Source organism: Lemur catta, chromosome 5 (genome assembly GCF_020740605.2).
Source record: "Lemur catta isolate mLemCat1 chromosome 5, mLemCat1.pri, whole genome shotgun sequence".
NCBI classification, from domain to species: Eukaryota; Metazoa; Chordata; class Mammalia; order Primates; family Lemuridae; genus Lemur; species Lemur catta.
This window is the reverse complement of record NC_059132.1, coordinates 16704603-16729557: the sequence shown is the minus strand read 5'-3', so window position 1 is coordinate 16729557 and position 24955 is coordinate 16704603. Positions and strand designations below refer to the sequence as shown.

The 24955-nt window shown below is 48.7% G+C and overlaps 1 protein-coding gene across 1 annotated transcript in view; it reads left to right on the top strand.

Annotated features, from left to right (window-relative positions):
- The window catches only part of WWC1 (WW and C2 domain containing 1), a 142840-nt gene extending 120423 nt beyond the window's left edge, over window positions 1-22417 (top strand). The window contains exons 18-23 of the mRNA XM_045551216.1: window positions 7358-7496; window positions 8756-8920; window positions 13823-13915; window positions 17844-18077; window positions 20246-20367; window positions 21604-22417. Coding sequence (XP_045407172.1) covers window positions 7358-7496; window positions 8756-8920; window positions 13823-13915; window positions 17844-18077; window positions 20246-20367; window positions 21604-21670 — 820 coding nt within the window. The 3' untranslated portion in view covers window positions 21671-22417. The remainder of the gene's footprint in view (window positions 1-7357; window positions 7497-8755; window positions 8921-13822; window positions 13916-17843; window positions 18078-20245; window positions 20368-21603) is intronic.
- The last annotated feature ends 2538 nt before the right edge of the window (window positions 22418-24955 follow it).

Genomic DNA, 24955 nt, shown 5'->3' with positions numbered 1-24955 from the left:
ACATAGGCCCAGGGATGAGATCCCCAAACACCAGGGCAACCAAGAGAAGGGTTCCCCTGGGAAAACTGAGAACCTCTCTCCTGTGGGTTCTCTACTGATAACAGGGCAAAATAACCTAGTACAATGGTTTCCAAAATCCCTTCCCAATTTGTCACTTTGTGTCCCATGAATCATCCATGCTAGTTCACATCTAATTTCTTTTTATTCTTACTTCAGCATATTGTGGGGGTACAAAAGTTTAGGTTACGTATGTTGCCCTTGCCCCCATACCCCCCCCCGCAGTCAGAGCTTCAAACGTGTCCATCCCCTAGACGGTGCGCATCATACTCGTTATGTACATATACACCCATCCTCTCCCCCTCCCACATCTGCCCGACACCCCATCAGTGTTATTCCTAAATGTGCTCTTAGGTGATGATCAGGGAAACCAATTTCACATCTAATTTTTTTTATCTTGATACACTGACATTTATTTTAGTGTAAAAACAATTAAAGAAATTTTATGTTACTATAAATGGAAAATTTGTATAGTTTGCCATAAATTAGAGTCCTCAGTAAGAAACTGCATTTGATGTCTAGGAATGGAGAGCAGAAATATTAGGCATAAGTAAGATAGTGAAAAGAAGTAAGATACTTGAAGAACAGAGCCAGGCACAGTGGTCATAACTATAATCCCAGCTACTTAGGAGACTGAGGTGGGAGGATCGCTTGAGCCCAGGAATTCAAGCCCACTCTGGGCAACATAGTGAGACCCTTTCTCAAAAAATTTTAAAAAGAATGGGAGGAAGTAATCAAAGGCAATGCAATTCTGTCAACTCCGTGGTATAACTAGGAACCCAGTATCCTTCTCTGTCTGCTTTGTTTTCTTTACTATGTGACCTCCATTGCCCAGGATGGCTGCTGGATCGCCAGCCTTCAGGCTGGCATCAATCTGGAAAGAGGAGAGACAAAAGAGTGAGCCTATGTACCTTTTAACCAAGGACCAGTCCTGAAGACACCACACAGCAACTTCTGCTTGACTCTCATTGGCCAAGCTTTGCCACCTGGCCTACCTAACCGCAAGGACTGGGGAATGATGTCTGCTAGTGGAGCACGAAAGTCAAGTTTCTGTTACTAAGGAAAAAAGTGGAAATGGATGTTGTGTAGGCCATGAGCCAAGTCTGCTTCGGAAAGTAACTGAGGAAAACTCAATGTAACGGAGATAAAGCAATATTATTAAAGCCTAGCTAGATAGACATACTGCTTGCTAAGCCTGAGGTCTTCGCTCCGTTATTAACACGGAAGGTTAGCAAGTGTTCCATCAATGTTAAAGACATGCTACCGCCAGAGAGAGACTTTCTCCTTGGTGTAATCAGAAAGTCTGAACAAAAATTGAAAAGGGGACAACTTTCTCACTGTGTGATTCAGTGCTGTTTAATTCCTTGTATTATGAGAAAGGTCTTATCACACTGTAAGAAACAGTGACGTGGAGTAGAGTTTGAATCTTGGCTTCTTCGTTTTTTTGTGTAACCTTAGGCAAAGTGCTTTTTAAACTTTTTATTGCAGTATAACATACATACGGAAAAGTCCACCTAAGTGTACAACTCAGTGAATTTTCAGAAACCAGACTTCCTGTGCGATTAGCACCAAGACCAAGAAGCAGAGTGTCACCAGCATGAGCTCACGCCTCGTGTCACTGGTAGGCACGTCACCCTAACCTCATCTGAGCCTCTACTGAAACCCGGGGAAATGATATCAGCTCTGCAGGGGTTACTGGAAAACCCTAAAGAAGAAGACAGTAATGAGGATAAAGTACAAAGCCCGTAGTAAACAGTAAGCAGTGGAAACCATTATCAGGAGAAAGAGAAGGAACATTGCTAACTGCTAGCTGGAAAGAAAGAGTAAACCTTGTCTCAGAAATGGCTGCAGCCTATGACTCTCACCATTTGGAAGGAAGTATAAGTCGGTCTTAAGTGCGTTGCTTTCAGTTCAGACAGATGTGGATTCAGCCAGCCTCCTTGAGGGATCCCGCGTCGGATCTGTGAGACCTTACTGAGCACCGGCAAGTTGTCAGAGCTCCCTGGATCATTCCAGCATGCAGCCTGGGCTGAGAACCACCGCTCTAAACTTCCGTTTCCTCATCTAGAGATTTTAAAAGTAGCCACTATGTCATGGGATATTTTGTAGATTCAATAAAATGATGCATGTTGGCACATAATTGAGGTTAAAGAAGTTTTTTTTCCAATTATGCATGATAAGCACTTAACACACACCCTGACCCAGAGGGAGCATTCAGTAACTTCTGCATTATTGTTTTATTATAGCCCCAAATTAAAGGTTTGGTCTCAGAAGTCACCCTCCCTTAATATCTTTGACTCCAGGGGTCAACAAACGATGTCTGGAAAGGGCCAGATGGCAAATACAGTCTGCTTTGTGGGCTGTATGAATTCTGTGGCATCTACTTGCTTCTGCTGTGCTGGGGGGAAAGTAGCCGTAGACAATATGTAAACCAGCGAGCGTCTGTGTTCCTTTGAAACTTCATTTATGGGCACTGAAATTTGCATTTTATGTAATTTGCACGTGTCGTGAAATATCATTCTCCTTTTGATTTTTCAGCCATTTAAAAATATAAAAACCATTCATAGCTTGGAGTGTCCAGAACAATTCAGCACACTGGGTTTGGCCTACTTGGGCTGGGTTTGGCCTGTGGGCTATAGTGTGCTGATCCCTGTGGCAGCATTCCTGGAATTTTTGTATGTTCCTTTATTTGTTTTAGGGTTCTCTCTGAATTGTCTCAATTTCTCTCTCTCTCTCCCTCCTTTCCCTCTCTCTCTACCCCCTCTCACCTATCTCCTCCCCATCTCTCCCCCTTCCTCTCTCCTTCTCTCCCCTACTCCCTCTCTCTGACACACTCTGTGCTGCACTGTACTGTGGATCACGCAGGGAAAGGTCCGATGCCAGAAATAGACCCAGGACCTATCTCCCAAAAGCCTGGCACAAGATCAGTGGCTTCCACCAAATTCCAAGCTTGTGCTGAGACTTTTCAAGCCGTCTCCTAGCAACCGCCTTCTGTTCCTTCTCCCTTTGTGGCCCCCTCTCTCCCCACCCCCTGCCATTCAAACTTCCCCAGAAGCTGACTTACAAAGAGGACTGGGATCCCCGCCCCCCCCCACCCCTCCAGCTGCTGTAGTGGGGTGATTCCATCTGCAGCCCCTCCCCCAAGACTGGAGGCTGCTTCTGGTCCTGGGATGTGAACTGGCCGTGCTGGGCCTGCTCAGCTCTGGTGTCACGGGTAGAGGGCCCCAACAGACGGACCTTCTGTTCTAATTTGTCCTCCTTCAGGACCTGAGGCCCACATGCCACTGTGCTCCCTCTTTTTATCTGTTTAGGTGTCTTTAGTGTATTCGTGTGTACAATCAGAAGACTGGATTTTTTTTTAATCCAAAAGCAAACTATTAATAGGAGTATTAGAAAACGTAGGGAAAAATCCTTGTATTTGCTTCCTTGGGAACTTGTGTGTGTTTGTCTAGGGCAGATGTGGAGAAGTGGCATCGATGGGTCCCAGGGCCTGTGTGTTTTACATTTTAATAGACATTATAGAGTAGTTCTCAAATAATATTTTTTAAGTAAATGCTCCCACCAGCAATGATTAAGAGTACCCTTAATTAGAAAGAGTACACCCTTTCTAACCTACACTCCATATAATCAAACTACTGTACTTAATCAAGAATATGTACATTTTTTATTTTAACAGATAAGGCTAAATTGCCTTCAGTGTAATTTGGCTGTTGTAATTTACACTCCCTGCAGGGATATGCGTGTCTCCTACCTCTATAAGCACTTGATATCATCAGGGTTTTATTGTTTTTGTTTTTGCCATTCCAATGGGTGGAAAGATATTGTCTATTTTAATTATTTTTCGCTTTACAAGTGAGACTGGGTGGGGGTTTCTTCCTGTCTCGGAATATTTAGATCAGATGCACAGTCAAGGAGAAGAGGCTTCCACAGCAGTTGAGTGCTGGGCGGAGCTGGACCAACCGGGGCTGGAAACCTGGCTCTACCACCGAGCCTGTGGCACAGGACAAGGCCCATGGGGCCTCTGCTCCTCACTCTTCCAGTCTGTCAAATGGAGACACTTTCTTTCAGCACCTGGAGCTCATTCAGACCTCAATAAACGCTGGTCCATGTGACTTCTGCAGAGTTCTTTGCAGAGGGAATCCCTGTGTGATCACGTGTTTCACGGCTGTTTTATTAGTAGGTAGAGAGGGGGCTGGGATGGGAAAGAAAAGGCCCCTCCTTAGCAACTGTCCCCATCTAAGTACAGGGGGGTTCTCACTGCAGGTTGGGAGCAGAGATCCAAGATTTACTCTCCCCACTGGGAAAATCCTCCCAGGGATTTTATGTTTACCCTCAGTTTCCACCAGCCGGCTAACTAGATGCCAAATTCTCCACTTTTGGCTGGAATTCTTCCTGCTCAGTGTGGTAACACCATCTCGTGCTGACCGAGAAGCCTGGCAGTTGCGTATGTCTTTGAGAAGTCAAGATGCGAGTAGAGATAAATTACTGCTTAACAAATGCGGTCCATTTGTCACACCAAATCCTTCCAACTCTGGAGTCCCAGGGAAAAGGATAGTTACAAATAATATTAGCAAAAGTAAAGTCTCCTCAACAAATGGTGCTGGAACAATTGGACATCCACATGGAAAAAAATAAACTTGGACACTTACTTTATGTACAAAAATTAATCTGAAGTGGATCATAGAGCTAAGCATAAAAACTGACACTATGAAACTTCTGAAAGATAGTGTAAGAGAAATGTTAGGGGGGAAAGCCTCATAGGTGCTCATGGCACGGGGGAAAAAGATTTCTGATGCAGAGATTAAGATATAAAAAGTAAAAGTGTTTATGTTATCTTTCTTAGAAAAGAGGGAGAGCAGGGAGACGTGGTATCCCAAAGAAAGAGAAGGGGGTGCCAGCAGCGAGGCCAAGTGGCTGGCTGATTTTAAGGAGGGACAAAAAGAAAAAAAATAGTGACAGCTGTCAGTTGATCACAAAAGCAGCAGCAGGTAGATAACAAAAACTGCAAGGATGTCAAAGTCCAGGAGTTTGTTTCCTGCCTTTCCTTGGAGAAGGGATTATCACAGGAGATATGACTCTGTCCTCGAGATATGGTTGAGGCTGTGGCTCCTTCTGCTGTTTACTCAGGAATCTGTAAAAGCAAATTCTCAAAAAGCAATTCTGAAAGAGAGAGATTTACATCTCTTTTCTGTCCATTCAGCTTTTTCAGAAATTGTGCAAAACAGAACTCCTGCAGGGTCCCTGCTGTAGGACAATTCATAGGATTGATCTTTAACTGTTACGGGGGAAATTGTGGCGTTAGGTATTTTCCTGTTGTTTTTGCAAGGCTGCCCCTTTCAAGAAATTCTTTGCAACTGTGGGGTAAGCAAGGATTTCTTAGGTAGGACATAAAAAGCATAAACTATAAAAGGAAAAATTAATAAATTGGACTCTATCACAATCAGAAACTGCTATTCTTTGGAAGACACCACTTAGAACATGAAAAGACAAGCCACAAAGTTAGCGAAAATCATCGCATTATGCATCCTTGACAAAGGATTCCTATCCAGACTATATCACCATCTCCTACAACTCAATAATATAAAGACGACTCAATTTTTGAGGGGCTGAAGATTCTAACAGACACTTCAGAAAAGAAAATAGTCAATAAATGCATGAAGAGTTTCTCAACAAGAAAATGCAAACTACGCCGGGCGCAATGGCTCATGCCTCTAATCCCAGCACTTTGGAAGCTGAAGAGGGAGGATCACTTGAGCCCAGGAGTTTGAGGTTGCAGTGAGCTATGATGACGCCTTTGCACTCCAGCCGAGGCGACAGAGTGAGCCCCGTATCAAAAAAAAAAGAAAGAAAGAAAAGAAGGAAGGAAGAAAGAAAATGCAAATTAAAGCCACAATAAGATACAAGTGCACAGCCAGTAGAGTAACTAAATATAAAGACTGACAGTACCAAGTGTGCATGAGGAACTGGAGCTCTCACTGCATTGCTGGTGGGAATGTAAAATGTCAAAACCACTTTGCAGAAACAGCTTGTCAGTTTCTTAAAAGGGTAAGTTTGTATATAGTATATGACCCAGCAATTCTACTCTTTAACTGTATATCTATGATGGGCTGAATTGTGTCCTCCCGCCCCCAAAATCCATATGTTGAAGCCCTAACCCCCAGTACCTCAGAATGTGACTGTATTTGGGGACAGGGTCTTTAAAGAGGTAATTAAGTTAACACGAAGCCATTGAAGTTAGAGTGGGCCCTAATACAACCTGCCTGGCGTCCTTATAAGAAGAGGAACTTTGGACACACAAAGGGACCCCTGGGGTGTGTGTACAGAGAAGACCACGTGAGAACAGTGAGAAGGCAGCCATCTGCTAGTCAAGGTGAGAGGCCCCCGGAGAAACCACCTGCTGACACCTTGATCTTGGGCTTCCAGCCTCCAGAACTGTGAAAAATAAATTTCTGTTGTTTAAGCCACCCAGCCTGTGGTATTTTGTTTTGGCAGCCTTTAGCAGACAAATGCAATATCCAAGAGAAATGAAAACCTATATCCATATAAAAACTTGTACATGAATGTTCATGGAAGTTTTATTCATAATTGCTAAGAAATGGAAGCAGCCCAAACGTTCATCAACTGATAAGTAGCTAAACAAGTTGCAATATCTCCATCCAATGGAATATTAGGGATAAAAAGGCATGAACAGCTGATACATGCAGCATGATGGATGAACTTCAAAAACGTTACGCTGGCCAGGCATGGTGGCTCAGCCTGTAACCCTAGCACCCTGGGAAGCCGAGGCAGGAGGATTGCTTGAGAACCAGGGGTTTGAGGTTGTGGTGAGCAGAGATAACTCCACTGCACTCTAGCCCGGGCAACACGGCAAAGCCGTGTCTCAAAAAAAGCAGCTATGCTGAGAGAAGCCAAATACGAAAGAGCATATACTGTCTGATTCCAGTTATATGAAACTCTAGAAAAATCAAATCTAATCTGTAATGACAGCTGATCAGTGGCTGCCTGGTGGGGGAGAGATTTACTGGGAAAGGGTATGAAGGAATTTTGGGGGGTACTGGAATGTTCTATATCTCAAATATGGTAGTGGTTACACATGTGGATACATTGGTCAAAATGTAAAACTATACCCTGAAAACGCATCTTGTGTACAAATTATACTTCACTAAAATTGTTGGTTTTTTAAAAAATGTGTCCTCCATCGAGAAAAGGCTTGGAAGCCCTGCCTTGGATGCCCTTAAAGGCAGGTGAGCGGGCACAGAGTAGTGTCTGGGTGGGTAGCCAAAGCGCTTTGTCATCGCAGGAGGTATGAGGAGGCCAGCGAGAATGAGGCAGCAGCTGAAGAGGGAGAGGAGGAGGAGGAGGAGGAGGAGGAGGAGGTCGAAGAGGAAGTTTTCACCGAGAAAGCCTCGCCTGACATGGACGGGTACCCAGCATTAAAGGTAGGGAGGGCTGGGGAGGCGGAAGGTCTGTCTTGGGGAAATGGCCGTCGCTCCTTGAGCTGCTGCTGTCAGACAGGCTGGGAGATAAGTCCCGTCCTCCGGCATCCGGGGACAAACCCTGGGAATGGAGTGACCCGCAGTGGGTTGTATAGGAGGGTCCCTGCCTGGACTTTGGGTCATCTTGGTGACAGTAAACCAGGAGAGGCTGACTCACCCCTCTCTTCTCTTCTGCCCTTTGTGATTTCCCTGTTTTCTCTGGACAGAACTCAAGCCTTGCAGTGCAATGGGTTTTGGTTCAAGTCCTGGCTCTGCTACTCCCCACGTGTGTAGTCTGTAGTCAGATGACTTCATGCCTCTCCAGCCTCCATTTCCTCATCTCTAACCTGGGCACAATAATACCAGCCTTGCAGACGGGTTCAAGGCTCAAAGTAATGTGGGTCTTCATTTGAGGAGTCCAGCAAAGTTCCTTTCAACCCCTGCTTCCCTGCTGCACTAAGGTTACATGTCGTAACAGGGTTTATTCTCTGTGGACATCTAGATCCGGGACTCCTGGAACTGCGGCACCTGTCGTGTGTGAGCAGGGTACCTGGGGTGCAGCTGCAGGTGGTGCATCGCACAAGGGGGGCTGCGGTACAGTCTGGGTCCTTCTTACTCTTCCACACCAAGCGGGCAGTACTTTGCAATTTCTCCAGCCATGGTTGTGGGGGCATCTTTTCTCAGAATCACACAAAGGCACTATTTAGGCTAACAAAGGTCCTACATTTAGGTATTTTTGTTTATCTTTTACTGGTGACTCTTGTGCATGGACAGTTGAAAACCTGGTGGCCTAGTTTTAAAAATAAGACTTGCTGGCTGTCTCCATCATTCCAAGAAAGCATCTGTAGTTCTTGGCCAGGGCACTGGAGACCTGGGGTGTAGCTAGTCAAAATGTGGTTGGTACGTAAATCTTGAGGGTGCCACGTGCAGGATGTTGGTGCCTGAGGGGCCCCTACTGCTGACGTGAGTTGTTTGGGCACTGAATGTGTTCCCGCTCCCCCAAGCACACGGGCCATGGAGGAATGGGGTCGGCCCTCCTGGCCTGGGTTCTATCCTGGCTGCACCAGGCTGGGTTAATCTGGCAGGGTGGGAGCTGAGGAAGCCCCAGCTGTGTCTGTGGACAAATGGCGAGGTGACAGGAGTGGGGAAGAGCTGAGTGGTCTCGGGGTGGGTGCTTGAGACTCTGGGCACCGGTGGTCTCAAGGCTGTGACTTCTTCCTCAGGTGGACAAAGAGACCAACACCGAGACCCCGGCCCCATCCCCCACGGTGGTGCGGCCCAAGGACCGGCGAGTGGGTGCCCCATCCCCAGGGCCATTCCTCCGGGGGAGCACCATCATCCGCTCTAAGACCTTCTCCCCTGGACCCCAGAGCCAGTACGTGTGCCGGGTAAGCATGTGTGTGGCACCTTCCTCCTCAGGCTCACTGAGAGCCTCTCACAGATCTGGGTACAAATCTGGATTACTCTCACGTCATTGGGTACCCCTGGCAAGTTAACGCTGCGGAGCCTGGGTTTCCTCAGGTGGAGTTCACAGACTCACTTCATAGGATTGTTTTAAGTAAAAAAAAGGGCCGGGCGCAGTGGCTCACGCCTGTAATCCTAGCACTCTGGTAGGCTGAGGCAGAAGGATCGCTTGAGGTCAGGAGTTTGAGACCAGCCTGAGCAAGACCAAGACCCTGTCTCTACAAAAAATAGAACAATAAGCTGGCATGGTGTTGCACAACCTGTAGTCCCAGCTACTTGGGAGGCTAAGACAGGAAGATCACTTGAGCCTGGGCGTGTGAGGTTGCAGTGAGCTATGATGATGTCACTGCATTGTAGCCTCAGTGGCAGAGCAAGACTCTGTCTCAAAAAAAAAAAAAAAAAAGGAAAAGGCTCAATAATAAGTACTTGGTTAATAGTATAATTCCAACCAACTGTCTTCCTCCTTGGTCACACCCTGCCTGTCCCTTCTGCAGCCACTTGCTGAGATCAGATGGACCCCTCAATGTCCCCAGGCAAGTGTAGGCATGTCTTCCCCACCTCCAGGGCAACTCCAGTGTGCAGCCTGAGGTTGCAGAATGGCAACAGACCTATATTTTATTTGGCTTCAGGTTTTTTTTTAATTGAACTTGTAACATTTAACATTTTAAAAGGCAATTAAAATGGAGAAGTTTAACATAAAATTCTAGTTCCTCTTGGAACAAAGAGACTGTCTGCCACCAGGGGCCACACATTCTCTCATGGCAGCCACTGGCTGGCGCTGAACAGTGCGGGCGGCTGCCCTTAGATGCTGGGAGATGGTGGGCTCTCCAATCCGCTCTGTCCTCCACCTGGCCCTCTTCATTTGTCCCAGTGGGCACCTGCACTTTACAAGCCCTGCAGTGGCCTTTGTTTCTTCACACCCTCACCTTGCTGTCCAATTTGCCTGCCCCTTCCTAGGCCGGCCCGCCTTCTACATGCACAGAGGGTCTGAGGACTTACGGAGTCTCAGGGGCTGTGCTAGTTGCTGGGGCTACAGGACTAGTCCCTGCTCCTGCCTTTGCATGGGATGGCATGGATGAGACATGGGTATGCCTTACCTGAGTCCTGGGCAAGTGATTTGTCAAAGCCTTCCTTCCCCTCCATGTAGAGCCATTGAACAATAACTAGGGGCACAAACAGAATCTCCCTGGCTAATGTTCCAGTAAGTTGTCACAGAAGGGGTGGCCAGTGGGACCCATCCTACATCACCCACCTGCAAGTACCTGACTATTGTTAGGGACGGAGGGGAAGAGGCCCACAATTATAAGATTGAGTGTTCGGCTTTCAAGGCCCACAATTATAAGATTGAGTAGAGAAGCTCATTTCTTCATAACATGAAAATTTTACTCATTTACTGGCTATTTATCAAATTAGTCCCTATGAAAACATCCCCTGCAGTCCCTCCCAGGACTAGCATAAACCCCTCCCGTCTGTGTTAAAGCTCTAGCTAATTATTTGAGCTTGTAAGCATTTGAAAAGATAATGCAGGCATAATGCATGTTGGCTATCTTGCAGAGGGTACAGGATTTCCTGAAGTCACTGAATGTGATGTTGGGGGATTCCTAAATCACAGGTGAAGGATCCTGCAATTAAGCCAGCTCACAGCTGCAGCAAAGAAATATTCAATCAGCCCTTCAAACCTGAATAATTTGAAGGATTTAGAAAAGCCCTTAAGATAATGGATAAAACCCTCTGTTCTCTGCAAAATTACTGCCTTTATGAACGTGCAGTAGAAATCAAAAACAAAGAGAAGAATGTCACTCATCAGAAAAATCACACCAAAAGAAATTAGTGTTTCATTCATTCTTTTTTTAAAATCAGGATTAGAATGCAGTTGTCAGTTTGTTAAATGAGAGCTATACAATCGGATAACTTGGGTGAAGTGTTTCTCTTTTCCAGCTAAAGACTTGAATGTTTTTCCCCAATGTTTACTGTAAAATTCTGGTCCCTTGTTTAGGTGGCTTTACTGTAAGTGGCCCTTTTCTGGAATTGGCATCCTCAAATAACAAGAAGCTCCAGTCCCACGTATTAAATGTCTATAACACACCAAGCACCATGCTGGGCACTTGCCATATTTTATTGTCTGTACCAGTTTCCAACCCTGCAGGCCTACAAATTAAGAGATTCCCAGTCAACAGGGATCACATGCCACATTAAAAAGTGCCTTTCTTTAGCAAAGTCTCATATATTTTTTTGTCTTTGCTTTCTAACTGGCCCAGTGTAGCCCAAGCTCATCTCTTTCTTATAAAATCTTACTGAAGGCTATAGGAAGTAGCCAGCAGTATAACATCCTGAATGTTTTCCTATCATTTCCCCCTATAACTCTGCAGTCTGTCTCCCAGGGTACACCAGGCAACAATTTAACCCTCTGTTTTGCACCCACAAAATGAGCAGGGAATATTGGGGCTGTGTTGTGTCTCCACCCCTCCTCCACCACACAGCCAGCTCCGTGTGTTCCAGTCTGACTGACAACACTCCAGTCCCTGCCTGTACCCATCAGGGTTTTTCTTCGCCAGCAACAGAAACAATGTGGGCAGCATATGCAGGAAAGAAATTTTTGCAAAGGAAAGTGAAGTAGCTCACGTATTCATTGGAAGGATGTAGAACCAGCCTCAGAAGTCAGGTAGGAATGAAGGAGGCCATAGCACAGCCGAAATCATACCACAGCCCCAATCGGGCCACGGCCACCGATGCTGCTGTAGGATGTGGCCCCCAGCTGGCCCCGCCACTGGCTCTGGTGTGCAATCCTGGTGCCTCTACCAGGTTCCTGCCACTGATAGCCACGGAATTTCTGGTGGCTGCTGCTGCTACCACCACTACTCATTAATAGTTTTCCCCCGAGATACCAACAGACATGGTACCTTTGTGGAACAAAAGAGAGAGTGGCCTATTTAAACCCAAGATGCACAGGAACAGAGAATGGGGTCTAACTCACCAGGTTGTGCTTCAGAGCCTGGCAGTTGCCTCCAATTGCCAGAGCCTAGTCCTGTGCCATCTCCAGCTGCAAGGGGGCTGTGACAGCAGGGCTCTGCTACTTTCAGCTTCACAGTGGGAGGTGGGCTTTGTTTCCCACCAAGAGTCATAAGGTGGGGTTCCCCCACCCAGACAATGAGATTTCAAATGCTAATCAGCAACATACTTTTCTCCTACAAAAAAACCCCCAAAACCCATATTTTCTATGTCATCTATGCTTACACACAACCCTGCAAGGTGAGTTGTGTGAACCCCATTTCACAGATGCAGAAACCGAAATTTAAAAAGTTGAAGCGCTTTGCTTTGACCTCTGCTGGCCTGACTTTACACCTCTGCCCTAAAAGTGCCCTCTGTTGGGTGGCTCCCTGTGACACTTGGTTAGTGTCCCTGGTGTGGGCATCGCCCCTGAACTGTAAGTCCGTGAGGCAGGGACAATGCATTGCACGCCCTGCAGCTTTGCTCTCCTCAGCGCCTGTGTGTTCATCTGCAGTCCTGCCGCACCTGTGGGTTGACCCACTTTGACCAAGTAGATGCAGTCCTTCCAAAATCCTCATTCCTGAACTTGCTCCGTGGGAGTTGATATTATTTCCCCACTCTCTGCATCAGTTTCCCTAGCTATCGAATGGAAGTAATAACAAGACAACAGTATTCTCTACCATGTCTGAGATGAAATGCATTAAAATATCTTTATGTTAGAGAAGGTTCAATTCAAGGACTTAATGTAGCTTTCATCACTGTTTTATGACATAGTCTTTAACGCTTAAACAATTACCACTTAAGGATCAGTTGTCCAATATCTGCCTCTGGTTGGCAGGATACATATTCTGCAGGTGCCACCTTTGGATGCATATCATTATCATTAATAATTGTTAATAACCACAGCAATGACGACACTAACAGCTTCTCAGGAGAGACCTGCAGCTGTGAACTGACAGCTGCCAGACAAACAGGCACCGTAATGCTGGCCTCTGACGACCCCACCGACTTTGGAACTAGGACTCTCAGGGGAAGCCCCACCCTCACTCACCTCCCAGGGTGTGTGGTCACCCCAGCCCCTCTTTCCCATGCTTCTCGGAAGGTGGGACACACTCTCAGTAGAACAGCATCCCACCTGGACCATGGCCTGATTTCTGGCCTTAGACAGGGACTGTTAGCCCTCTGGGGGGAGTAGCAATAACTCCATGACTGCAGGGATGCTGGCGGGGAGAGGTGGGGTCAGCACAGCCACCCCCAAGCCTGTCTGCTCCATCTTCTCCAAGGATGACGCAGTCCCTGAGGCTTTGCCTTTGAGCTGCCTTTTTGTTTTTTTTTAAATATATCAATCTTGACAGTGGCTCCATTGGAGCCAGGAAAGGCGGGCTCTGTGGGCACCAGGGAAGAGTCGATGCAAACAACCCTTTGTGTACAAGGTCAAGGGGGTCGTACACCCTGGAGCCACACTGCCTGGTGTCAAGCCCTGCTGTGCTGCTGACCAACTGGCCGGCCCTGGGCAAGTTCTGTAACCCTTGAGCCTCTGTCCCCTCATTTGTGAAATGGTGATACTCCCATCGCACGGGGTCACTGGGGATTCAATGGGGTATTGCATCTCGTTTAGCATCACGCAGATACTCACACAGAGATACAGCAGCGTGCGTCATGCGTAGTACATGCTCGATGAATGTTTGCTTACAAAGAGAAGGAAGGTCAGGATGAAGCCTAGAACCAGAAAGGAAGGACCAGGCTGAGTGGGGGAACCCGACCTCCCTCCGGGCCTCGGGGCTCCTTCCAGGATGCGCTCTGACCACGCTTCACATCCCATGACTTTTCTCCTGCAGCTGAATCGGAGTGACAGTGACAGCTCCACTCTGTCTAAAAAGCCACCTTTTGTTCGAAACTCGCTGGAGCGGCGCAGCGTCCGGATGAAGCGGGTAAGAGAGTCACCTCGAAGCTTTTGTGTGCTGCCCCTCCCGCGTTTCCCCAAGCCCTGTGTCCTGCACACGCATCCCCGGTGTCGGGCCACTTCTCCTCGCCGCTGGTTTGAAGAAATGTTGCCCTTGCGAGCGTGGCGGTATTTGCAAACAGAAGTTGTGTTGGCACTAGGGAAGGTGCCAAAGGGTAAATGTAACCTTATTGTGACAAATAGGTTAGGTGAGCAGTGTGCACACTTGGGCTGGTCTTCCTGGGTAGAAATGAAACCAAACCAAGACGTCACAGTCACCAGAGAGCGTGATCCGCTGGGCGCCTGTCTCGTGCAAGGCTCTGCTCAGCGTGTCCTGTCGTCCTGGGGGTGCAGCAGATAGGTTCTGGCAGCCCTCCCTGCTGGCAGAGAAGCTGAGTGCCTCTAAGTGCCGACTCGCTTCTCTCGGGCCAGCTGGACGCACACGGGGAGGAGGCCACAGGCTGCCCTGTAGAGAGGTCTCGCCTTTCCTGCCGGGCTGAGGGGTCCGGGTGGGGTGGTGTCAGTAGGCAGAGGCGCCACTCCTGGTCAGGACTTGGACCGCTCAGGGCTGCAGGAGATGCAGAAGTGCCCTCCACACTCTGGGCTTTCCAGGCGACTTTAAAGCAGTTCTGTCTGGTGAATTTGCAGAACCAGAAGAGACGCAGGAACCAGAATGTCAGGAAAAGAAAACGCAGAGGAAGAAGGAGAGGGAAAGAGAGTATGGAGGGAGAGAGAGAGTGCTGACAGCCCCGTTAGGGGAAGGCCCCACCTCCCACAGCCCACCTGCTGGCTGCTGGGGTCTGGGCCTGGTCCTTGCCTCACACCCCATCCCCCACCCTCCACCCCCCAGCAAGTGTGCAGAGGGAACCAGAGAGAGCGGGAGAGAGGGAGCAGGGCAGGGGAGGGTGCACAAGGAAGGGGCAGTGTGCTGGCTGTGGGAGACTGTGGACGTGGCCTCAGGGGACAGGCCGTGGGCGACTGACTGCCCTTTCTGGGACCCCTACCCCCACCCCACGTGCCATAGCTGCTGGTACTACAGTCTCTAGAGCACCAACAGTCACCCAGGGGGCTTATGGACAATGCAGATTATAAGGCCACACTCCCAGACAGTCTCATGCACTGTCATTTTATAGTAACTGTAAATTTTGTAATAACAAGCTCCCGGGGGATTCTGGAGCAGGTGTTCCATGACCCACTTCTGCAGAGATGCCTCTCGGAGCTCCTGCTTGCTCCCCCTGCATTTCCTACTGTTCCCTTCCAAGGCACGGGGCCCACGGAAATTCCCCTCCACTGCGCCCCCCCTTCCCCTTGGCCAACGATGGACTAAGGGAGCCCCTGTTGCTGTGTGTGAGCAACAGGAGAGCCCACAGGCTGGGCCGTGGCCCCTGCGCATTGCAGTCCTTGCCTCCTCTCGCTGCCTGAGCAGCCTGAGCTGGGCTCTCTGTCCTGCAGCCTGCCCGGCAAATTCCTAAGCTCGGAGAAAGCAAAAGAATCTTCATTTGTTGCTCTGAGAAGTTGAGCCTCATAGATCACTCAGCTACTTTTCCTTGGCCCTGCCCATTTCTAAGCACAGATCAGATGATGTTCACCCTAGAAGAGCATTCTAGAACTTCTGCATTGAACTGTTTCATATTCTTAATAGTGTGCTCACCAGCCTTGCAAAGTGAGGATAGGTTTCAATGTTTCTTAGGTCATGCCTCAGCTGTCTTTATCGGTCATTGTGTTTGTTTTCTATTGCTGCAAAACAAATCACCAACAACTTAGCAGCCTAAAATATCACAAATTCATTATCTCACAGTTTCCGCCAGTCAGGGGCTCGGGCATAGGTTAGCTGAATCCTCTGCTCAGGGTCCTAGCTGGCGGAAATCTAAGTGTTGACTGGCTGCATCATCCTCATCTGGAAGTTTGACCGCTTCCGGGCTCCCTCCAATTTGTCGGCAGAATTTATTCACTTGTGTTTTTTTGCTAGCTGCCGGCCGGGGGGCCATTTTCAGCTCCTAGAGGTCCTTGCTGTGTGACTTTCTCTACAGTGTGCATTGCTTCTTCAAGGCCAGCAGAAGCAAAGCCTGGCCAATCCATCCTTTAAAGCTGTGGTCCCCAACCCTCAGGCCATGGACCACTACCGGTCTGTGGCCTGTTAGGAACCAGGCCACACAGCAGGGAGTGAGTGGCAGGCAAGCAAGCGAAGCTTCATCTGTGTTTACAGCTGCTCCCCATCGCTCACATCACCGCCTGAGCTCTCCCTCCTGTCAGATCAGCCTCTGAGCTCAAACTCAGAGGCTTGAACTCCATTGTAAACTGCACGTGTGAGGGATCCAGGTTGCACCGTCCTTATGAGAATGTGTTGCCTGATGATCTGAGGTGGAGCTGAGGCGGTGATGCTAGTGCTAGGGAGTGGCTGCAAATACAGACCATCATTAGCAGAGAGGTTTGACTGCACAGAGACCACAGTAAATCAATCAATTGCTTGCAGATTCATCAAAACTATCAGTGAGTGGCAAGTGACAATGTAATAATAATAGAAATGAAGTACACAGTAAATGTAATGTGATTGAATCATCCCCAAACCAGCCCTCCACCCCCGGTCCATGGAAAAACTGTCTTCCATGAAACCAGTCCCTGGTGCCAAAAAGGTTGGAGACTGCTGCTATAAAGGCTCACCTGATTAGGTCAGGCCCACCCAGGGCAATCTTTCTTTTAATTCAAAGTCAGTTGATTTGTGACCTAATCATGGGAATGACATCTCCTAGTCACAGATCCCATCCATACTGAAAGGGAGGAGATTATGCAGGGCGTGTCTATTAGGGGTGGGAATCTAGGGGGCCATCTTAGCATAGTGGCTCCTTAGTGATTTAGTTATTGATTTTTAATCATTAGTGGGTTTTGATGGGAGGGGAGTTAATGATTGTTTTAATCAGGATCTTTTACATACAGATAACTGAAGAACCTAACCCAAACATAGCTTAAAAATGAAAGAGGGAATTTATTGTCCCACTTAATGGAAAAGCCCAGGACGTTGGGGTACCTTCAGGCACGGATCAATCCAAGGGTTGTAACAAAGTCATCAGGCCTCAGTCCCCGTCTCACAGCGCTGCTCCATCCACCTAGCTTAATTCTTGAACAGGGTCTCCCCATCTGATGGTAAATATGACCGTGGTCAGCCCCAGGTTTATCTCTTGCTGGCTTAGCAACCTCCATGTAAAGACATAAAGATACTGCCTTTTTTCCAAGAGGTTCAACAAAGTGCCAGAATTGAGTATTATTGGCAGGGCTCAGATAACGTTATCACCCCTGAATACATTGCTGAGATGCTGACTGGCCAGGCTCAGTCGCATTCCTGTCCCCGATGCTCCGCGCCTGGCGGGCGGGCTGGGTGCGAGGAGCAGCTCAAGGCAGAGGAGGGCGCTCTGCCTGCCACGCTGGGGAACTGGGTGCTGCGCAGGCAGAAACACAGATGTCCACTGCAGGGTCACAAACGCAAGAAGACGTGGCTTCTACTCCCAAAGAGGGACAGACCTGCACTGAGGAAACAGCTTCAGGACAGGATGGTGGCTGGCCCACCACGGAGAGTGTCCATGGGGGGCCACCAGCACAGTGCGTGGTTGGCCTGGCGGGGCCTGCAGCCGACTGCCGGGGGGAGTCTTGGCCTTACCCTGTGTGCTGTGTGATTTGACCTCTGCGAGCCTGTGCACGTAACAGTTGGGGCCCCTTAGGGTTCTTGTGAAAATAAAATGAGGTCATGCCCAATAAATGTGAGCCGTTGAAGTCGGAGAATTCAAGACAGGCTTCTGGGGGAGGGAAGGCCCCATTTTGAAGGAGTGGAAGCCTACAGAGAAACGAAGTGGGTGCTTGGGGTTCAGAGAAGGGGTTGTGTGGCCCCCTGCCAGGGCCGTCTCATGCCATCCCCACCCCCACAGCCTGCTTCGGTCAAAGCCCTGCGCTCTGAGCGCCTGATCCGCACCTCGCTGGACCTCGAGTTAGACCTGCAGGCGACGAGGACCTGGCACAGCCAGCTGACCCAGGAGATCTCGGTGCTGAAGGAGCTCAAGGAGCAGCTGGAACAGGCCAAGAGCCAAGGGGAGAAGGAGCTGCCGCAGTGGCTGCGTGAGGACGAGCGCTTCCGCCTGCTGCTGAGAATGCTGGAGAAGCGGGTGAGTGCCCCCGGGGGGGGGGGACCCCAAGGAAGACAGGCCCTGCGGTTCCCACCACAGGCCCACTGAGTGCTCCAAGCGCCCCTCGTTCCCGTCAGCAGAGGGATCCAGGTGTCCCTCTGCCCGTGCTACCTTAGTGACCCTCCACCCGGCTGCAAGGTCCGTTCACTGCATCCACTGACATATTTCTGCGTGCAGGTCCTGTCGCTCACACATTTATTCCTCGTGCACTTCTTCATCACACATATTGCCAGGCACAAACTGCAACAGAGCGAAGATAGGACACTGACCACTCAATGCCAGCCCAGACAGTCCCACAGGGCAGCTTTCTCCAAAGGAGAGAAGGGCTGATCGCCAGGGGGGCTTTGTGCTGCCAGGGATTGCTCTGGAGTGCCAGCCTGCTGGCCCTCTGCCCTGCTGCAGTGAGTCTGAGGGATCGCAGGGTTGATCAAGGGGAAAAATAGAACCACAAAGTGCGGGAACACACAGTGAGTTGTATGTGGGCTGTGCTTTGGCAGGTTTGCATGCAGGGGCAGTCCCTCAGAGCATGTGTCCTTCCAAAGGTGCTGGGGCCGTTGCCCAGTGGGGAGGAGGGCAGGGGAACTCCCAGGGGGGAGGGCTAGTGGGGAGGGGGCTTATACATCTAGATGATGTCAATCAGCTCCACAGTGGGGAGTCTCTGAGTCAGAAAACCCCAAAGCCCAACAACCGCAGCATGGGGTCTCTTATAAGCCCAGGTTTTCTCTTATCTGTGGCTAGCAAATATTGGGTACAGTTTCACAGGTTATGTAAAGCAGGAAGGTTCTAAAAGGCTTTAAAAAAAAACTGCTTATTTGCACTATATTTACAACAATTGAAATGTTAAAAATTCGAGCTTGGCACCAGCAGGCTTTTGCTCCAAGAGGTCCCCAACACCTTACAGAGGCTGCTGCCCGGGTTGTTGGGAGCCCATCAGCTGAAATCCCAGCTCTAGTGAGGAGTGATGCCTTCGGGCAGGAAGGTGATGCTGGGCTTCTCAGGCCTGGCTAGAGTGGGAGCTTCTAACTGACTCTAGCGATTCAGAAGTTCCAGAAATGTTTCTTTCTCATTTATTACTAATTTTTTTTTTTTTTTTTTTTTTTGAGACAGTCTCACTCTGTAGCCTGGGCTAGAGTGCAGTGGCATCATCAAAGCTCACTGCAACCTCAAACTGCTGGGCTCAAGCGATCCTTTTGCCTTAACCTCCCAAGTAGCTGGGACTTACAGGCACACACCACGACTCCTGGCTAGTTTTTCTATTTTTAGTAGAGACAGGGTCTTGCTCTTGCTCAGGCTGGTCTTGAACTCCTGAGCTCAAGCGATCCTCCCGCCTTGGCCTCCCAGAGTGCTAGGATTACAGGTGTGAGCCCCCGCACCCAGCCATCTCATTTACTACTAATACCCTGTGTACTTATAAACATGGTTATAAAAAGACCATTAAGGGAAAATAGAAAATTAGAAAACTTTAAGGAGAAGGAAATAAATATATCCCAAACCTAACTGTAAGTGGCTATTTATCTTTGAGCATACTGGTAGTCAAGGCAAAAAGAGATAAGAAAATAAGTGCCTAAGTACCCTGCCTTCACACTTGATCTTGGCCAAAAGCAGCAATATGTGCTCTGCCTTAAGAAAACACGACCTAAGAAAACTTGACCTTTCACATAGTAAAAAAAATAGTACATCTATGACTTCTACCAAAAAAACTCTTTGAATGATGGCTTTACTGACCAAAATTCTGTCTTTGTGCAACATGTTCAAGTATATAGGACATGGATATTTTCCAGCGCTCTGGTTTGTTCTCATAGTGCTTGCGTAGGTTTACATCAGGAGGAAGGGGCTGGTAGGCACCACTGCATGACTTGCAATTGGGATTCCACCACTGCTTCTGCACCAGGCAGCCCTCATCTCTTCACTTCCTCAGATCCACACAGGTATTCAGCTCCCTGGCCCCCAGAATCTGGCCACTGGGACAGATGATGTGCACAGTTCCCACTGTCATCCTGAATAAAGCGGACCCCATGGTGGAGCAGGAAGCACGAGCGTGCCCTTGCTCCAGTGGCCTCCTGGTTTGTCCTAGCGAGTTCTCCGTGGCTGCCTCATTCTAGAGGCCCCTCTACCACCTCAACGCCTTGCTTTGCCTTGCCCTGCAGATGGACCGAGCAGAGCACAAGGGCGAGCTCCAGGCAGACAAGATGATGAGGGCAGTCGCCAAGGATGTGCACAGGCTTCGAGGCCAGAGCTGCCAGGAGCCCCCAGAAGTTCAGTCTTTCAGGTAAGCAGAAGGCACGGCCAGCCCACCTGCCTAAGTCGCCTTTTCATGCTCTCACTGCTCCTGTCCCTTGCTCAGAGAGCACCAGCTTTCTCTGTAACAGATGTTGCTCCTCCGCCAAGGCATCCCTGGCGATCCCTCAGCTCTGCAGTGCTCTTCCCTTGGCTGTCTTTATCAGTCCCCGCACAACTTGAGCTAATTTGTTAGATCCTCTTGTTTAATGAATGAGCCACCTGCTCCAGCCTCCCTCTTAGTGTTTCCATCGCTGGTAATTGCTGAGGGTTGGCTGAATGATAAATACACTGGGGGTGATGGATGCCCACTGGGCCTCCCTCCTTCTGCCTGCTGCCTGCCAGGATCTCAGGGAGGTGCTTTCTTGCCGTACTGGACCCAGGCTTATCCCAGGAAGGCCCCAAATGCCATTCGGCCTTAGCCTCCCCTGCTAACATTTAGACTTTGTGATATCCTCTCAGATAAGGTAATGTTTGTGTATATGCAATCATAGCTCACTGCAGCCTTGGACTCCTGGGCTCAAGCAATCCTCCCGCCTGAGTAGCTAGGACTACAGGTGCATGCCACCATGTGCCACCATGCCTGGCTAATTTTTCTTTCTTTCTTTCTTTTTTTTTTTTTTTTTTTAAGACACGGGGTTTCACTGTGTTGCCCAAGCTGGTCTCAAATTCCTGGCCTTAATTTTTTAACAAATTGAGAACTAAAACCAACAAATACTAGAAGTGGCCCAAGGGCCCTTTTTTTTTTTTTTTTTTTTTATCTGAGACACAGTCTTACTTTGTCACCCAGGCTAGAGTGCCATAGCATCAGCCTAGCTCACAGCAACCTCAAACTCCTGAGCTCAAGCAATCCTCCCATCTTGGGCTCCCAGAGTGCTAGGATTACGGGCATGAGCCACCGTGCCCGGCTCCTAGGGCCCTCTTGAACTCTGAGAGTTCTCTGATTTGAACTGAAGATAGTTGGTCATGCTAATAGGTCTTCTAAAACAGTGGTTCTCAGCCAGGACGCCTCCCCCCTCCTCCCGCATTTGGCAGTGACCGTACATCTTTGGTTGCCATAACTGCAGGCCAGGGTTGCCTACTAGCATCCGGTAGATAGCCAGGGATGTTGCCAAATATCCTGCAGTTAATCCACAGGACAACCCCCACACCAAAGTATTATCCTGCCCGAAACAGCTATAGAGTGAGGTTGAAACACCCTACTCTAAAGGGATGTCCTCTTTTATAGGGAGAAGATGGCATTTTTCACCCGGCCTCGGATGAATATTCCAACCCTCTCTGCAGATGACGTCTAATCGCCAGAAAAGTATTTCCTTTGTTCCACTGACCACGCTGTGAACGTTGCCTGTGGCTAAAGTTATTTATGTGGTGTTATATGAAGGTACTGAGTCACAAGTCCTCTAGCGCCCTTGTTGGATTGAAGATGAACAGGTTTTTTTTATTGTGGGTTCTATTGTTATTATTTAAAAAAAAAGAGAGAGAAAAAAAAAGCCCACCAAAAACAGAAACAAAAAAACCAGCATTAAAATGACAAGATTGTATAGTTTGTATATTTAGGAATGTATTTTTTGGAAAGAAAATTTAAATGAACTTAAAGCAGTGTTGAGTTACTGCTTTTCTTAAAATCATTTAGATTTTTTGTTCGTTTGTTTGTTTGTTTGTACAGCTCTACCTTTTAGAGGTCTTACTGCAATAAGAATAATGTTTGGGGGACGGTAATCCTAAAAGGACGTCCTGCGGATGTCACAGTACAGCTAACCTTTCCTAGTTAACATATTTTGTACAATATTAAAAAAAAATGCACAGAAACCGTCGGGGGGATTCAGAGGTGCATCCACGAATCTTTATGAGCTGTGATGTGTTTTTACGTGGCCGCCTGACTTGGAGGGGCAGTGCCAAGCTGGCCGAGCAGCCCGCCTGCGCTGGCGACAGGCCACGCCGGTCTTAGACGCCCAGTGAAGCCACTGACATGAGTGAGGGGAGGGCTGCAGGGAACTCCGTTCAGTTTTATCTCCATCAATAAAGTGGCCTTTCAAAAAGAACTTCCTCTCGCTCTCTTTTTCTCTCCCACCCCTCATTCCATCTGCATTTCCTTGATTTTTGACCACCCAGTCCTAAAAAAATTTTTTTTTATTTTTGAGACAGGATCTCCCTCTGTTGCCCAGGCTGGAGTGCAGTGGCATCAGCATAGCTCACTGCAGCCTCAAACTGCTGGGCTCAAGCAATCCTTCTGCCTCAGGCTTCTGAGTAGCTGGGACTACAGGTACACACCACCACACCTGGCTAATTTTTTCTTTTTTTGAAGAGATAGGGTCTCACTATGTTGCCCAGCTGGTCTCAAACTCTAGGGTTCAAGTAATCTTCCTGCCTCAGCCTCCCAAAGTGCTGGGATTATAGGCATGAGTCACTGTGCCTGGAAACATTTTTTTTCTTTTGTGCATTGTGCTCATTTGTTCATTAAATTAAAACAACTTCTAAGCTCATCGGGAATCTATATTCCCGATTTACATTGATGCTCTCTATACTCTCTCCTTCCATGGACTTCCACCCCACATGTTGAGAGGTGACTTCAGAATTTCTTCCCATGAGCATCAATCCCTGTTGTCCCCAGCTCAGTTGCAGTAGGTCCCAGAGCACAAGGACTGTGTCTCTTGCTGCGCCCATGGCCCCTTAATTCCTGCACAGCTCAGAGCTTGGAGGAGGCTGCTGTACTTGCTGACCACGTGGGCTTTTCTGCCCTTCTTTTTTTTTTTTTTTTTTTTTTTGAGACAGAGTCTTGCTCTCTTGCAGGGCTCGAGTGCCGTGGCATCAGCCTAGCTCACAGCAACCTCAAACTCCTGGGCTCAAGCGATCCTACTGCCTCAGCCTCCCGAGTAGCTGGGACTACAGGCATGCGCCACCATGCCTGGCTAATTTTTTCTCTATATATATTTTTTAGCTGTCCAAATCATTTCTTTCTATTTTTAGTAGAGATGGGGGTCTTGCTCTTGCTCAGGCTCTCGCTCTTGCTCAGGCTGGTCTCGAACTCCTGACCTCAAGCGATCCTCCTGCCTCGGCCTCCCAGAGTGCTAGGATTACAGGCGTGAGCCACCGCGCCCGGCCACGTGGTTTTCTGCCCTTCTGTTAAGGGCACTGGCCACAGCGATGGGGTGGAGGACCCAATGGTCAAAGCGAACCATCCGTTGGCTACCACGACTGGACCAGGGATAGGTCTGGGGCCCCAGCTGAGCTAACCACAGGCCGTCCCTCACATTTTCCACCCGAAGGCTAGAGAGTAGGTTTGTTCTTCCCAAAGCTACTTCTGGCCGTGGTTTCAGCTTCATGAGGCCAATGGGATTAGGAAAGTGAGGCCAACTTGCAGAGAGAAGCAGATGCGAGAGGAGGGGAAAGAATCAGGGTGTCCTGGGGACACTGAGGCTGGAATTCGTTGACACTAGAGGCTGTAGCATCCTCGCTCCATTTCTAGTCTGTTTGGTGAGCCAAGTCGGGATGCTGTGGAATTCCTTCTCTCAGTCACATGTTCACCTGTGTTCCGCTTCCCCAGCAAGGGTCAGCCCCTCACAGCCCCGCGGCATCAGCTGCTTGTGTGTGGCAAAAGTGATGTGGAGCAAATCCTCCTGACGGGAGAAGTGTGTCTCAGTGTCACTTCAGCTGTTGTGGCACTTGGAGAGAACCAGACTACCTCGGTGCAAGTGGGCTGACCCTCTTCCAGCCATGGTGCTGATCTCTGTGAGTGGTTCACTGGCAAACCACCAGTATGTTCAGCTTTTTGCCCAGAGAGAAATCAATAAATAAATGTCCACTCACCATTGTGCATGTGTCTTTTCCAGAATCTTCAGGAAACAAAAGTCCAGAGATGTGAAATGACCTGCTCGAGGTCACACAGTATAAATGGCCAGAGCTAGGTTAATGTAAATCCCATCTTCTGACTCCAAAATCTTTATTTTCCTTCAGCTCCAGTTTCTGTTTCATGGTGGCATTACCAGGCCACATGAGTGGGACTGATGGGTGGGACTTAGAATTCTTGGTCTTGAAGAACGAAGTCATGAAATCCCGGGGTTCCTGTGCGTAGGGTACGAGGATACGCACCTGCAGAAAGACTCAGCAAACCTCACTGGTCTGATGGCCCCATTGCTAAAACCAGTGGTTGCCTTTTTGACTGCAGATCTTTTGCAATATGCACATTGGCAATGCCTGTGCTTTTCTGCCTGTCCAGAAGGCTAACAACTAAGATTCTTCCAGGGAACCCCTGCTAACCTGACTGCAGCCATACTGAACTTTTGTGTCTCCTTCCCACCTCCGGGGTTTTGCAGTCCCAATTCCTTCCGCCTGGTCCATTTCCTCCATGTCTTCACAGTGACTTTTCACAGCCGTTCCTTCTCACCCCTCAGATCTCAGCTCAAGCTTCACCGCTCAGAGAGCGCTCTCTACCCTGGCCACCCTATCCAAAGCTGTCGTCCCACAAGTCACTCTCTGACACAGTAACCTGTTTGTCTCAGACCACTGTTCCTCTCTGCAGAGTCTTGTTACGTCCCATCTGTCTCTCCCCTCTAGAACATAATCTCCTAAAACAGGGACCT